This window comes from Kogia breviceps, chromosome 6 (assembly GCF_026419965.1).
Source record: "Kogia breviceps isolate mKogBre1 chromosome 6, mKogBre1 haplotype 1, whole genome shotgun sequence".
In the NCBI taxonomy this organism is placed as follows: domain Eukaryota; kingdom Metazoa; phylum Chordata; class Mammalia; order Artiodactyla; family Physeteridae; genus Kogia; species Kogia breviceps.
Window position 1 is genome coordinate 127885385 of NC_081315.1, and position 15886 is coordinate 127901270.

General features: G+C 41.8%; 1 protein-coding gene across 10 annotated transcripts in view; it reads right to left on the reverse strand.

The window, feature by feature from the left end:
- Positions 1-2751: 2751 nt before the first annotated feature.
- SMIM43 (small integral membrane protein 43) overlaps positions 2752-15886 on the reverse strand; it is a 54385-nt gene continuing 41250 nt past the window's right edge. The window contains exons 1-5 of one of the 10 annotated variants that reach the window (XM_067036608.1): positions 14548-15108; positions 13590-13727; positions 12437-12504; positions 11056-11212; positions 8492-10048 (exon numbers count right to left, since the gene is read on the reverse strand). In XM_067036608.1, coding sequence (XP_066892709.1) covers positions 14667-14858 — 192 coding nt within the window. In that variant the 5' untranslated portion in view covers positions 14859-15108 and the 3' untranslated portion in view covers positions 8492-10048; positions 11056-11212; positions 12437-12504; positions 13590-13727; positions 14548-14666. Of the gene's footprint in view, positions 3759-8491; positions 10049-11055; positions 11213-12436; positions 12508-13589; positions 13728-14547; positions 15641-15886 lie in introns of those variants that run through there. The other 9 variants (XM_067036599.1, XM_067036605.1, XM_067036601.1 and 6 more) reach the window with 9 other exon arrangements.

A 15886-nucleotide genomic window follows, 5' to 3' on the forward strand; every position in this document is an offset into this window, starting at 1 on the left:
AGAACTTATATCCAAAATACGTAAAGAACACCTAAAACTCAACAGTAAGAAAAAAACCCAATTTAAAAATGAGCAAAAGATCTAAACAGACACCTCCGCAAAATACCTTACCTCATCTGTAAATCTTCTTCGGCAGTTTCTTACAAAACTAAATATATTCTTACCATATGATCCAGCAATTGTGCTCCTTGGTATTTACCCAAATGGGTTGAACACTATGTCCACATGAAAATCTGCATACAGATATTTGTAGCAGCTTTATTAATTATTACCAAAACTTGGAAGCAACAAGATGCCCTTTCAATAGGTAAATGAATAAAAAAAAAGTGGTACATCCAGATAATGGAATATTATTTGAAACAAATAAATAAACCAATGAGAATAAATTTTATAGTAATATTCCCCCTATTTTTATATATCTTTCAAATTTCTATAACAAAATTTATACAGTGTACATATCTAGAAATTCCATATCTAGGATTTTATCCTTATAGATATATGGAAACATTAATCAAAAATTTATGTCAAAGGATTATGTAGTGTTGTTAGGAATAGCAAAAGCCAGGGAACAATTAAATATCCATTACGAAAGAACTGGATAAGTAAATTGTGCTTCCTTTACACGTGGAATACTACAGGGTAGTTAAAAAAGAAGCAACCTCTTCGTAGAATGTAAATAAGCTCCATGAAGAAAGGAATTGTTCTTTTTTGGTTCACTAATATATCCCGAATAACTAGTATTGTGCCTAGCACATGAAGAGTGCTCAATAAATATTTGTTGAATAAATGAGTAGGGAATAACTGTTATACTTTTTTAAAGCAAGGAACAGGGACTTCCCTGGTGGCACAGTGGTTAAGAATCCGCCTGCCAATGCAGCGGACACGGGTTCGAGCCCTGGTCCGGGAAGATCCCACATGCCACAGAGCAACAAGGCCCATGTGCCACAAAGACTGAGTCTGAGCTCTAGAGCCCAAGAGCCACAAGTACCGAGCCTGCATGCCACACTACTGAAGCCCATGTGAATAGAGCCCATGCTCCACAACAAGAGAAGCCACCACAATGAGAAGCCCAGGCACTGCAACAAAGAGTAGCCCCCGTTCACCGCAACAAGAGAATGCCCACACACAGCAACAAAGACACAATGCAGCCAAAAAAAAAAAAAAAAAAATCCAATAAATATATAAATAAAGCAAGGAACAAAAAATGTGGGTATAGTATGGCTTCATCTATGTAAATTTAAAAAATATAAATATATATGCATGAATATGCATTTTTAAACTCTACAAGGATACATATGAATCTGGTAACCAGGAAGAAGAAATGGAGACTGGTATTTAGGGAAAGGAAGAGGATTTAACCTCACTGTGGTCAACAAAAAAAAATCGATAAGGAACTGAAGAATGCTTCAATAGAAAAATGGGCAAGATATGAATAGGCAACTCACAAAACAGGAAAGAGAAATGATCAATACTCAAACTAATAAAAGGAGGAATCCCAGTAAAAACAAATAATCGCTTTTACCTATCAAATTTATAGATTAAAAAGATCGTCAAAATGCAGAGTTAACAAGGGTAGAGGGAAACAGCACGTTCATTCACTGTTGATGACAGTATAAATTAGTATATCCTTTCTGGAGGGCAAATCAGCCTTCAACAATTTGTAACAAAATGTATAATAAAGTTAGATACCTTCCTTACCTTTATCCCAAGCTATCCAACTGCCAAGGATAAAAGAAATGTGAAAAGTTGTCTGCACAGAGATTCAAAGCAATGTAGAGTATGGAGTTCCCTGCTGGTCTAATGGTTAGGACTCCATGTTCTCACTGCCAAAGGGTCCGGGTTTGATCCCTGGTCAGGGAACTAAAATCCCACAAGCCGTCCAGTGCGGCAAAAAAAAAAAAAAAAAAAAAAAAAAAAAAAGGCAATGTAGATTATTTTATATACACATGGAAAATTTTTCATTTACCAATAGAAGACTAGGTATAATGAACCCAATTCCACTGTTGGGTAGAGGTGTGTGGTTATTCCCCACACCACCAAGCAATTCTTGGACACCACTTGGGTGTCCTAACAAGTCAACCCAGTTCGGACACTGTCTACCTGGTGATAGCATCAGGTCCCACAGGTTGAGGGCCCAGTCCCACAAGACGGCCACCTCCCTGCCCCACCTCCCCTTCAGAAGTCAGCAGCAAGTCCAAGTTGTTACCTGTATATCTGATCAACTAGCTATAAATCAAAGGTTCCTCCAACCCCCTCCTTTGATTCAATTAATTTGCTAGTGTGGCTCGCAGAATTCAGAGGAACATTTTACTTGCTAGATCACTGGTTTATGATAAAAGGATATAACTCGGAAACAGCCAGTTGGAAGAGATGCGTAGAGCAAGGTGTGGGGAAAGAGTGCAGAGCTTTCATGTCCTCTCTAGACACACGACACTCCCCAAATCTCCAAATCACCAGTTTGGAAGCTCTCTGAAGCCATCTTTTTGGAATTTTTATGGAGGCTTCAATTACATAGGTATGGTTTAAATCATTGGCCATTCATGATTAAACTCAATCTCCAGCCCTTCTCCCCTCCAAGGAGGTCAGGGGGATGGGACTGAAAGTTTCAACCCTCTAATCACAGGGTTGGCTCTCCTGACAACCAGCCCCCATCCTTAGGTGGGGTCCAAAAGTCACCTCATTAATGTAACAAAAGACACCTTTGTTGTTCTGTCACTTAGGAAATTCCAAGACTTTTAGGAGCTCTGTGTCAGTAACAGGGATGAAGACCAAATATATATTTCTTATTATTAATCACAGTATCACAGTAAGAAAATTTTAGTATGTATATTCAATGAAATATCATGCAGACATTTAAATTTGTTTATTTATATACTTCTGGATTTGGAAAGCTGTTCACAACATATTGTTGAGCAAAAAAAAAACAAATCACAAAACAAAACAACAAGAATTCCCATTAAGGGCTTCCCTGGTGGTGCAGTGGTTGGAGTCTGCCTGCCAATGCAGGGGACACGGGTTCGTGCCCCGGTCCGGGAGGATCCCACATGCCGCGGAGCGGCTGGGCCCGTGAGCCATGGCCGCTGAGCCTGCGCGTCCGGAGCCTGTGCTCCGCAAAGGGAGAGGCCACAGCAGTGAGAGGCCCGCGTACCACCAAAAAAGCAAATGTCATATTTAAAGGTTAATCATTAGAAGTACAATCACTAAGATTAGAAATCAGATAAAAGACAAGAATACCCAATTATCACCAGTAATACTCAACATTGTATTAGCTGTCCTGGTCATTGCCATATGAAAAGAAATGAAATACATTACATAAATGCAGGTTGTGAAGCAACAAAACTCATGTGTACAATATGACTGACAATCTAGAAAATGAAAGGAAATCACACAAAAAATTATTCAATAAATAGAGGCATTTAATAAGGGGCGAGATATAAGATCAATGTATAAAAGTCAATTGCTGTGGTTTATGTCAAAGTGTGTTTTTCCTACGTTTTCCTCTAAGAGTTTTATAGTTTCTGGTCTTACAGTTGGAGGACTCAGGCTCCCTGACTTCAAACTATACTACATAGCTACAGTAATCAAGACAGTATGGTACTGGAACAAAAACAGAAATGTAGATCAATGGTACAGGATAGAAGCCCAGAGATAAACCCACGCACATATGGTCACCTAATTTATGACAAAGGAGGCAAGAACATACAATGGAGAAAAGACAGCCTCTTCAATAAATGGTGCTGGGAAAACTGGACAGCTACCTGCAAAAGAATGAAATTAGATCACTACCTAACACCATACACAAAAATAAATTCTAAATGGATTAAAGACCTAAATGACCCAGCAATCCCACTACTGGGCATATACCCTGAGAAAACCATAATTCAAAAGGACACATGTACCCCAATGTTCATTGCATCATTATTTACAATAGCCAGGACATAGAAACAACCTAAATGTCCAATCATAGATGAATGGATAAAGAAGGTGTGGTACATATATACAAAGGAATATTACTCAGACATAACAAGGAATGAAATTGGGTCATTTGTAGAGATATGGATGGACCTAGAGTCTGTCATACAGAGTGAAGTAAGTCAGAAAGAGAAAAACAAATATCGTATATTAACACATATATGTGAAATCTAGAAAATGGTACAGATGAACCTATTTGCATGGCAGGAATAGAGACAAAGATGTAGAGAACAGATAGGTGGACACAGAGGGCAGAGGGAAGGGAGGGTGGGATGAACTGGGAGATTAGGACTGACATATATTCACTACCATGTGTAAAACAGCTAGTGGGAACCTGCAGTATAGCACAGGGAGCTCATCTTGGTGCTCTGCGATGACCTAGATGGGTGGGATGAGGAGGGTGGGAGGCAGGTCCAAGAGGGAGGGGATATATGTATACATATAGCTGATTCACTTCATTGTACAGCAGAAACTAACACAACATTGTAAAGCAATTTTACTCCAATAAAAATACAATAAACTCAAAAATAAAATAAAAGTCAATTGCTTTCTTTTATGAGCAATAACCACTTAATATCCCCTATATATTATCAAGCAAAACTATAAAATACTTAAGCAGGAATATGCAAGATTGCCCATATGAGGTGAACAATCTAAGCCATCATTAAAGGACTAAAAGATGCCAATTCTTCTCCAACATTAATGTATAAATTCAATGTAATCCCAACCAGAATCCAAAGGAGTTTTACTTAATGGAAATTGAAAAATTCTTAACTTCTTCTTTTTTAAAAAATATTTAAGTCTGCGAGATTTTTTTGTGGCATGAGGGATCATTTTTAGTTACAGCATTCAGGCTCTTAGTTGCGGCATGAGGGATCTAGTTCCCTGACCAGGGATCGAACCCGGGTCCTCTGCATTGTGAGTGCAGTCTTAACCAGTGGACCACCAGGGAAGTCCCTGATTCTTAACTTCTTATGTGAAATACACACACACACACACACACACACACACACACACACACACACACACGAATAGCCAAGAAAATTTTGAAAATGAAGATAAAATGAGAGAGACGACTGTGCTACCACAAATAGTTATAGCAATTAAACAATGTGTATATATAGTTTTAAACATCAGTATGATAAAATAAAAACAAAGTTAACACACAGACAACTGACTAGGAGAAAAAAGTTTTAACTTCCGGTTGATGAATGATTACTGATTGTATGTATATATGCACACATGTTTAGTGATTTTATATATATATATATATATATATATATATAGTCACTATATATGTATTATGTTATGTATATATTCATTATATATGTAGTCATTATATATCTCTAGTATATATAAATTACTTATAAAAAGATAAACAACCTGTTAGAAAAATTGGTAAAAAATATGAATAGGTACTTAGAGCTGAGGAAATTAAAATGGCCAATAAACATGAAACAAGGGAACAAAGTCCTCTTTGGTTCAGATCAAACCAATAAGGTTCTATTGTTTTTTGTTCACTATAATGGCAAATTTTTAAAAGACCCATAATGTCGAATAGTATAGGAAAGCGGATGGATCGATACTGGCACAGTCATTTAGGATTGAGATTGTCAGCATCTACCAACTCTTGAGATTTCTAAACCAATTAACCCAGCAATCATACTTGTATAAATACAATCTGTAGAAAAATTGGCAATGAATTTCATGTCCATCAATAGCATATACTTGTTAAATTGCTGAGAATTCTAACAGCAATTTAAAATAAAGATGATTCTATTTCTATTAAAATTTTCTAAGACATATTCTCCAGTTACTATTGCTATAACAAACTCTCACAAACTTGGTGAATTAAAACAACCACCAGGAATCAGACAGGGCACAGTGAGACTGCCTGGTCTCTGCTCCAGGAAGTCTGGAAGGAGCTGCTAGGACTCAACAGTTATTCACTGAGTTATTCATCTGTGGGGAAACTCAACTACAGCCCCCACAAGGGGGCTCTCCCTTTGCCTGAGCTTCTTCAGAAAATGAGGATGGCCTCAGGATATTGCAATATTACATGGTGACTCAGGGCTCCAAAAGTAGATATTCCATCAAACGATGGAGAAACTGTGTTGTCCCTCCTGACCTAGCTTCATAAGTCAGTGTCACTTCTGCCTATTTCTACTGTCACAAGCCTGCCCAGATTCCGGGGGAAGGGACACAGACTCTACCTCTCAATGTCAAAGTCACATTGTAAGAGCATGAAAATACACAGAATATCATTTCAAAAGGTGATAGCAAACTGTTAAGAACTGTTAGCTCTGAGGAGTGGGGTGAGATTATAGTAGTAGGAGATGGATGCGGCCATTTGCTTTTCCTATAATGGGTTGAGACTTCACAATGAGTCCCCAGTTGAGATGTGTAAAGGACAAGAAATTGTGTGTCTGGAAAACTGCATGCAAATAAAATGGGGCATGAGACATGATTTGGTGCCAATCAAACTACCTCAGCTAAATTTCTAAAAAGCATGATCTGGTATCCAACCACTCAAATGTCAGCCACCATGGAGATGAGCGGAAAACATCAGAATGGACGTCCTGGTACTTGAGCCAGGCAATCCAATCTGTGGCTAGACTTAGGTTGGTCAAGAAGCTGGGACCCTAACAACTCATGAGCTCCTATGCTTTTTGGTTTGTTTTGGATCAGTCTAGCTTTCTAGTAAAAAGTCCCTTTAAAAAGTACAGTTTGGGGCTTCCCTGGTGGCGCAGTGGTTGAGAGTCCGCCTGCCGATGCAGGGGACACGGGCTCGTGCCCCGGTCCGGGAGGATCCCACGTGCCGCGGAGCGGCTGGGCCCGTGAGCCATGGCCGCTGAGCCTGCGCGTCCGGAGCCTGTGCTCCGCAACGGGAGAGGCCACAACAGTGAGAGGCCCGCGTACTGCAAAAAAAAAAAAAAAAAAAAAAAAAAAAGTACAGTTTGTTCTCAACTATAAAAACAGAAAAAAAGGATATTTTCTACTTATAAGGATCCTTTTAACCAAGTTCAACTCTAGATTTTGATTCAGATTATGGGTGGGGCTACAAGCAAGAATAAAGGAAGCCTGGTATCATAGTTGGGTTTTCTTACTGAATTTAACCATTTTCAACTGAAATTACTTTTTGCGTGTAGACTAAATCTTTAGTAGAAGTTTATTTCTAAAAAGTTCAGATTCGTAACATTTTGTGGTGAATACCAAGACTTATTGTGAAAATACAGTAATCAAGACACTGAGGTAGTAGCATAAGGACGGCCTTATGGAATGGAATACAGAGCCCAGAAATAGTCCCACATAGTCAAATCAATAGTCATTTGATTTTTGACTGAGATGCCAAAGCAATCCAATGGGGACAGGAAAGTCTTCTCAATAAATGGGGGGAAAACTGTTCATATATATGCGGGGGGAGAACCCAATCCTTACCTCATAGCATACACAAAAATTAATTTTAGATGGATAACAGACATAGTAAAAGTTAAAACTATAAAGCTTCCAGCCTAGAAGAAAGCACAGGAGTATATTTTTGTGACCTAAAAGACAGGAAGAGGACATGGAAAGCAATAAAAGAAAAGAGTGGATAAATTTATCTTCAAAATTTAAAAATCCCTCTCTTAAAGACATTGTTAAGAAAATGAACAGGCTATCCAGAAACTAGAAGAAAATTACTGCAAAGCATATATTGGGATAAAGGAGTAGTGTCTAGAATATTTTTAAGAATCCGTACAATTCATTAATAAAAGACAAACAACCCAAAACAGGACACTGAGACAAAAGTCAAGTGATGCTCAGCATAGAAAAACACCCAGACGGGGGCTTCCCTGGTGGCGCAGTGGTTGCGAGTCCGCCTGCCGATGCAGGGGACGCGGGTTCGTGCCCCGGTCCGGGAAGATCCCACGTGCCGCGGAGCGGCTGGGCCCGTGAGCCATGGCCGCTGGGCCTGTGCGTCCGGAGCCTGTGCTCCGCAACGGGAGAGGCCACAACCGTGAGAGGCCCGCGTACCGCAAAAAAAATAAAAATAAAAAACAAACAAACAAACAAAAAACACCCAGACGGGCTTCCCTGGTGGCGCAGTGGTTGAGAGTCCGCCTGCCGATGCAGGGGACGCGGGTTCGTGCCCCGGTCCGGGAAGATCCCACGTGCCGCGGAGCAGCTGGGCCCGTGAGCCATGGCCGCTGAGCCTGCGCGTCCGGAACCTGTGCTCCACAATGGGAGAGGCCACAACAGTGAGAGGCTCGCGTACCGAAAAACAAACAAACAAAAATACCACCCAGACAGACACTTGAAAAAATTACTCAATACCATTGCCACCCTCATATTTTACCCAATCTCTGTATACAATGCAAGAATCATTTAATATTTTTTAAAAATAATGTTAATTGGCATATAAACATGCCCATTATAAAGAAAATCTGATACAAAAATAAATATTTCCTTCCATCCATTTACCTTATCCTAATTAACTCTTCAAAAAGTATGGGTAATTATAATTCACACACACACCAAGCTGAGTTACATATAATTACTTTTTTATTTCACAGGCTTTTAAAAGTATAAACCACAAAGTATTTTGAAAAACAGACATGAAGTATCATTTAGCAGCCACAATATTAAAAAAAATAAAGTAACAGAATGAATTACACAACAGAATAAAATAATCTCTGCTGACTTTGACTAGGCACACATAATGTTCACTAGGAATGTTAAATGACCAGCACTACCCCCTTCCCATCACCAATTATTACTAAAATCAATCACAGGATCTATTCTCAGGAGACCATTCCACTTATACATATGTTCAATGTGTAAATGTCAAGTTAACATCTTGAATTTAGTTCCAAAATACCATGTTTCCTTTTCCTCTGGGAGAGAAGTTCAATGGCAAGGTAGAACAGTGAAGACCATGGAACACCAAGTATGTGACTTACGTGGTGACTCTAACCACCCCCCTCCCCATACACACACACCCAGCAAGTTCCAAAACACAGGAAAGAGAAAGGTGTGTACTCTGCTCTACAGCACAATGGACACTGGTCACGTGTGGCTATTTACATTTAAATTATTTAAAAGTAAATAAAATTAAAATTTACCTCCTCAATCACAGTAGCCACATTTCAAGCGTTCGCTAACCACATGTGGCTAGTGGCTACCACATTAAGACAGTTCAGATATAGAACATTTCTGTCATCACAGAAAGTTCTTTTGGACAGCCCTGGATGTGGGAAGTGTTTCTTCTCCCTTTGCTTAGCCAGGATGTAGGCTGCTTATGGAAGCAGTTCTGAGAAGCAATTCTTCCAGGATATTCCTAGATTGGTGGCGGAGTCTCAGAAGGGAGTAAAGTAGCCTTTCTTCACATAGATTACCCTCCCCTGTGCATGAAAGGAATGATCCTTTTTATGGGGATCAAATGCACAACTAGCTTCCACCAAAAATTTGTCAGGAAAATCAGAGAAGAGATCAATGAAGCAGATGTGGAAGTAGCAATGAGGACACTCCTCATCCCATTTCAAACCTCCATGAAGAGATCATGTCCTCCAAGACAATGTGCAGGTCCCCAGCACCTTCCTCTAGAAAAGCCTGATGGGGGCAAGGGTATTGGCTGAGAGAGAAGGGCAGTCCGGGTCAGTGTTCCATGAGAAAACCGAACACGGCTTCCCTCTACTCACTCTCTCAGAGCACAGCAGCGTTGCTTGGAGTGCTGCCAGTTGTGAAGGAGCTACCGTTTTGATATGTTTCAAGCATTCTGCTTCTTTACTACTGTATTTTGTATCCAGGGCACAGACTACAAGTTGTTCACCCAAGATCCACCATTATCTTCTTCCTCATCAAGAGAAGTCAGATTTTTGTTGAAGGCAGTTATATGTCCAGCTACAAAAACTACCTTTCTCAGCCAATCTTAGACAAAGCAGGAGCCAGTGACACAGTCTGGCCAATGAGATGTAAGCAAAAGTTGCTGGGCTGCCGGAAGCTCTTTAAATGGAAGCGGACTCAAACTGGCGTGCTCTGTTTTCCCTTTGGGTTTCCTCCATCTTCTTGAGGGGAACTGTAACAACCATCTTGGAACCTAACGGAAAAGCCATGGGAACCTCAGGGGCCACCTTGACCCTGACATCTGTGAGCTGCTGAACCAACACCAGTACTAGCCGACCCCAAACCTCCTTGTTACATGAGAACAAAACGAAACCCCTACTTTGTTTAAGCCGCTGTTCAGGCCAGTAACTTCAAGATAGCAATCCACTTTGATTCCCAATAAGAAAATTTTTATCTGAAAGTAAAATATATCTTGCCTGAAGAATCCGTACATATTCAAGTTCAAGAAACTTCATAGAATCATATTAATAAAACAAAAGTATATCTTGAACCCACCAATGCCTAAACAGACCAAAGGTGGGTGGAGGAAATAATCAGGTTTACTGTGTAAAACAGCTGCTATTAAGGCAAATAAGAGGGGTTTTAGCTTAATCCATCAGGAAGTTTTTTTCTGAGTGTCTATTATGTTCTCAGTACTCTCTAAACACAGGTCTGCCCTTCTGCTTACTCAAATTCTTATATGGTAAAATGCTAACTACTCAGATAATTATTCAGATCATAATTTCATCTATAACTTTATTTTGTGTAGACAAAGTAAAAAATGGAGAATTGAGAATTGATTTCACTGATTCAAACAAACAAAAAATCGACATCAAAGATCTACAACTCAATGTTTAATTTTTCCTTTATGTGACACAGACAGCTGACAGTGATTTCCTAATGGTCCCAGAGTTTAAATTGTGGATTTAGCTTAAATAAGCACAAGTACCTTAGAGTAGCTATGAAAATAAAAACAGAGTACAGTATTCTGCAAGTACTTTCTATGTACTACATTAGTATTCTAAAATAGTCTATATTAGTAAGTATGAATTAGAAAAACTAATAATTTCCCACTATCCAAAATGGTTTAACCACTTACAATGTTTAGAATTTTGGCCATTAAAAATTTTTAACTCTATTGCACTTATTTTGAAATTATAGACAAAACTGGAAACATGAAACATCAAGCTAAAAATAGAATATTGCATATTTTTTACTCACCTAGTTCCAAGTTTCCACCCCTGCAAGTGAACCAAAAACAAATCCTGGCACCTTGTCATTCCCAGAAAAGCCAGTGCATGGCACACCCTGGGGAAATTTTCTCTCTTATTCTGTGGAATTGCACCAGATGGCATCAGTCCTGCATCCACAGCTGTGCCTTAAAATTGAAGTTCAGACATAGGAATCTACTTTATTGGACATTTTAGATTTCACAGGTATGACTGTGATGTCATTCTCATTCAACTTAAAATGATTATCTTTCCAAGTAGAACTGCAGATTCATTGCACTTACAAGTTTGGAAATCAGTGAAACAATCGACATTATCCTAATAAGATTTGAAGTCTTTTTAAACAGCTGAAATTTAGAAACAACAATGAAATAAGAACAGTTGAAACAGAATACTAATATTATGTAACAATCAAATTATGGCCCATTTCCTTATAATGTAAGAAATTCAACTCAGTTTCTAACATTGCTGAAGAGTCACTAAAAACCTCATATTGAAAATAAAACATAGCATTTTCTATAGTCAAGTTACACTTATATAATGAGCAGTTATTTTAAATGTTCCTGACTTTTCAAAATGTTTTAATGCCTAGCTCATATGTACACTGTCTTCAAAAACAGACTTAGTGGAGTGATTGTCAGGACCAGGGTGTGGTGAGTGGATGGAGCAGCCAATATGTACAAGCCTGGCACCTAGGCCATTGTGGGTGTCAGAGCGCTAGATTAAACATGTATACAGGGCTTCCCTGGTGGCGCAGTGGTTGAGAGTCCGCCTGCCGATGCAGGGGACACGGGTTCGTGCCCCGGTCTGGGGAGATCCCACGTGCCGCGGAGCGGCTGGGCTCGTGAGCCGTGGCCGCTGAGCCTGCGCGTCCGGAGCCTGTGCTCCGCAACGGGAGAGGCCACAACAGTGAGAGGCCCGCGTACCGCGAAAAAAAAAAAGTATACAGGTAGCACAAAATTTGAGTTCTAATGTGAGAGGTAGATCTATGTTGGGTTCTTAAAAACGATGATTTGAATAAATGAATGGAACAGGGCAGCTCATGTAGAGATGTCAAAGTTTCAAAAGCAAGATCTCTAACAAAGCAAGGACAAAGCAGGAGATCAACAGCAGCAAATTCTGAGAGAACTTGTGAGAATCCTTAATTCCCAGATTTTAGGGCCAAGTTCCAGGCAGAGATTGGGTAATAGGAATAAATATCTATTTTTGCCTGGATAAATGGGAACTTAGTAGTTAATGAATTAGATTCTGTGGAGGTTATAAAATGGCACTGGCCACAAGAGAGAAAGGCAACCACTCTTTTCATAGGAAACTGAGTCAGTAGAACCAGCAAAGAGATTGGCTTAATACTGGGATGGCAGCAAACTACTCACCCTGAGTTCTCTATAGTCTCCTGTCTAGAAGAGTCAGGGGTGATTTAAACCTCTGGACACCGGTGGCACTGCTGGGAAGAAAAAAGGATTATAAAATCAAGACAAGCAGGTGGTTAAAACAATTTGCATTCTGGTTATTTATAAAGTATGAAGGGATTGTTTTCCATCCTTGTAAACTGTTGTTGCTTATTAATTACTCCCACACTCATCTTCAAAGTCCATATTTACCATACAACTGTATAACTACATGTCACTGCAGAGGTGTCAACCAATTAGAGAACTGCTGTGCGAAGTACAATTTAGAATCACTGCAGTTGATTCTGAGATTCAAACTGGGAATTCAAATCGAGTCTTATTATACCTCCAATAAAGAGAGGTGTGTGTATGTATATGTACATATGTGCATTTATACATATATGTGTGTATATACATATATGTATGCACACGTGTATGTATATGTATATACACATATGTATTTGAATTTGCTTATGACATTATATTTAAAATAAACCACTCACTTCATTAACAACAGTTCTATTCTAGTAAAGTGAAATAGGAGAGCAGGAAATTATCTGAATGTGTCAGGCCCAAACTTCCCCCATAAATATTCACACAAGTGAGACTATTTTTCCTTCTCTCGAATTATTAAAATAATTGTCTTCCACTTCACTTTCATATTATCAACTTAGGCAACACTTAGTGCTTCATTGTTTTTAGCCTTTCTACATGGTCTGTCTTTGTGCCTAAAATTAATAAATGTTTTCCGTGTTACAGTCACAACAGGGACAGCTTATCTTATCCTAAACATGACTGAACCCAAATCTTCCCTTATTGAAGACAAATTGTATCTGCATTACATATTTCAACTTCAAGAACCCCTGCACACTGTTTTCCAAAAGAGCATATTTATTAAAATTGCAATCACTTCTCACATCCCATTCTAATTATTATGGTCCTCTACCTAGACATTGTACTAGGTTAGGAATCAGTTTGGCTCCTTGGTTCTAGTACAAGCTCACTGGTTCTGAGTGGGAGAGAGTCCTTTATTGCATTGCACCCATTTCCTCTATCCTAAGCTCTCACTTTTTAAAGGCCCTGGGTCTTCAGAAGTTTACCCAGGGACAAAGTGAAACCAAGGGTGGTCCCTGCTTACCATCGCAGAAAACGTCCATCTCTGGTGTTTCCAGGCCGGTTACCGGCTGTAACTGCACCCACGGTCCTCCACACCCCCCAGCCCAGGGCAGCAGCTGGGCTCCAGAACTTGAGACGGCATAAACCGAGGAAAAAGCATCTGGAAGACGAAGTTATTTCCCAGACTAACATCGCCCAGAGCGTACTTAGGGCACACTGGTGAGCGGGTTACTCCTGCCCGCCAGTCTTCCCGAAAATGTTCTGATCACGTAGGACAGCCTACATTCTTGCTGTCCTTTCCCCGTTGCCCCACAATGCTTAATTAAACTGCCTCTTTTCTCCAGCCCTCCATGGCAACTCCGAGGACTCTCCCGATGGCTCCCACTCTAACGCTCACCCTCCTGCTGTTTCAGACTCTAAACCTACCGCCGCAGCAATCCGCGAGCACCTACGGGGTTGGCGTCTAGAATAGGAGTAGGAATCCAGAGGAAGAGGAGATGCCCCGTAACAAAATGGGCCACTGAGTCCGCGCCCCTTGGCACCGCCAGGTGAATCCCTTTAAGCATCTCCAAAGCACAACGATACTTGAAGCAGTGTTTGGAATACTTCGAGTGCGCCCTGTTTCTTCCTGCCTCCTGTCCCAAAGGTTAGGATGACATTCGATTTTGCTTGGAAGTGGCTGGACTGAATTATCTGAATAATTTAGTGTTGTACCCCTTGGGTACAAGATAAATTGCAGTTGGGCTGGAAGAAGAGCTTGCAGGTGCCCAAAGCCATTCTGGCTCCAAAAGCTAAACTTCTCTCTCTTCTGCATCTTTCCCCGCCCCGGAAAAGCTTAGGGTCCCTCCCTAAGAGCACAGCACCAGCCCAGACCCCAGACACCCGCCATCCCTGACATCCCCGCGCGCCGCGAGCCCCTAGCCTCCCGGAAGAGCGGACAAACTCGCCCCTTTGCCAACCCCTCCCACGCCCAAACGGACCTGCCAGCGAGGCAGCCGAGCCTGGCCCTCGAACCCCGGCGGCCGGAGAATCGAGGCCGAGACCCAGCTCGGTGCCCGAACAGCTCCATGCCCTCCTGCCAGTGTCCGCGCGGCGCCGGTCACACCCCTTGCTCGTGGGAGAAGCCCCAAGGCTCCCGGTGCAGCGAGAGGCGCCCGGGCTGGAGCGCCCCGGCAGTGCTGGCCACGGAGTTCTTCAGCTGCTTGATGACTACGAAGAGCAGGAGGAAAAGTAAGAAGAGCAGAAAGAAGAAGAGCGCCAGGTAGAGCAGAAAGTTGAGCTCCCACTCCATGCTGAAGGCGCCGGCTCTCAGGGGCCGTGCGCGCTCCGCACCCGTTGCCTCCGGCCTGCGAGGCGCAGCCTGCCGCGTCCCACCTCCGGTCTCCCCGCGCCGGCGCTCGGGCGCCCCGCCTTGGGCAGCGGCTCCGGAGTCCACCCTCGGCCTCCTCCGGCTCGGAGGAAACGCGCCAAGGAGCTGGGGTAATCGCGGCTCCCACCCTCCCGGCAGGCACGGCAGCCTGTCTACGCGGAGAGCCTCTCCTGAGCTCGTGGGAATGCGAGTTGATTTCTGTAGGCTCAGCCTCCCGGAGGATGTTAGGGCTGGTGTTTGCTAATGATCTTAAGGTCTCCACCCGCAACATCCAGTGGGGTCTCTAGCCCCCTCCCTTCCTAATTAATTTGTTTCATTATTTTCCCTTGTTCAGGCTTTCCCAAAGGGCAGGCGATGCCATGGCCCAGAGACCCAAAAGTATCAAAGGGGACAGTGAAGGTGGGGTCTAAAGGGCCGTGGGATGACTTAAGGGCCCCTGAGTGAATGCCAGGTCAAGCTGCCTTGCTCTTCAGAGTTGCAGATGCACTTAGAATAGAGTGCACATTTTTGTGGATAACAATAGGAAAAAAAATGTTAGAAAAGCATTAGAGTTATTTAGAAAAGCATTAAAGAGAAAAAGCGGGCTTCCCTGGTGGCGCGGTGGTTGAGAGTCCGCCTGCCGATGCAGGGGACACGGGTTCGTGCCCCGGTCCGGGAAGATCCCAGCGCGGAGTGGCTGGGCCCGTGAGCCATGGCCGCTGAGCCTGCGCGTCTGGAGCCTGTGCTCCGCAAAGGGAGAGGCCAAGGCAGTGAGAGACCCGCGTACCACAAAAAAAAAAAAAAGAGAAAACGCATTTCAAGTTATATTGTACAAAGCCCTCCAATGTTGACTTAGAGTTCAATTTCTTTGGTGGAAAACAGAAACAACACAACAATTTACTTAAAGTGCTCGCTTAAGCCCCTAACACCTCTCTGTAGTGGATTAAGATCACCCACAGCCCGTATGATGC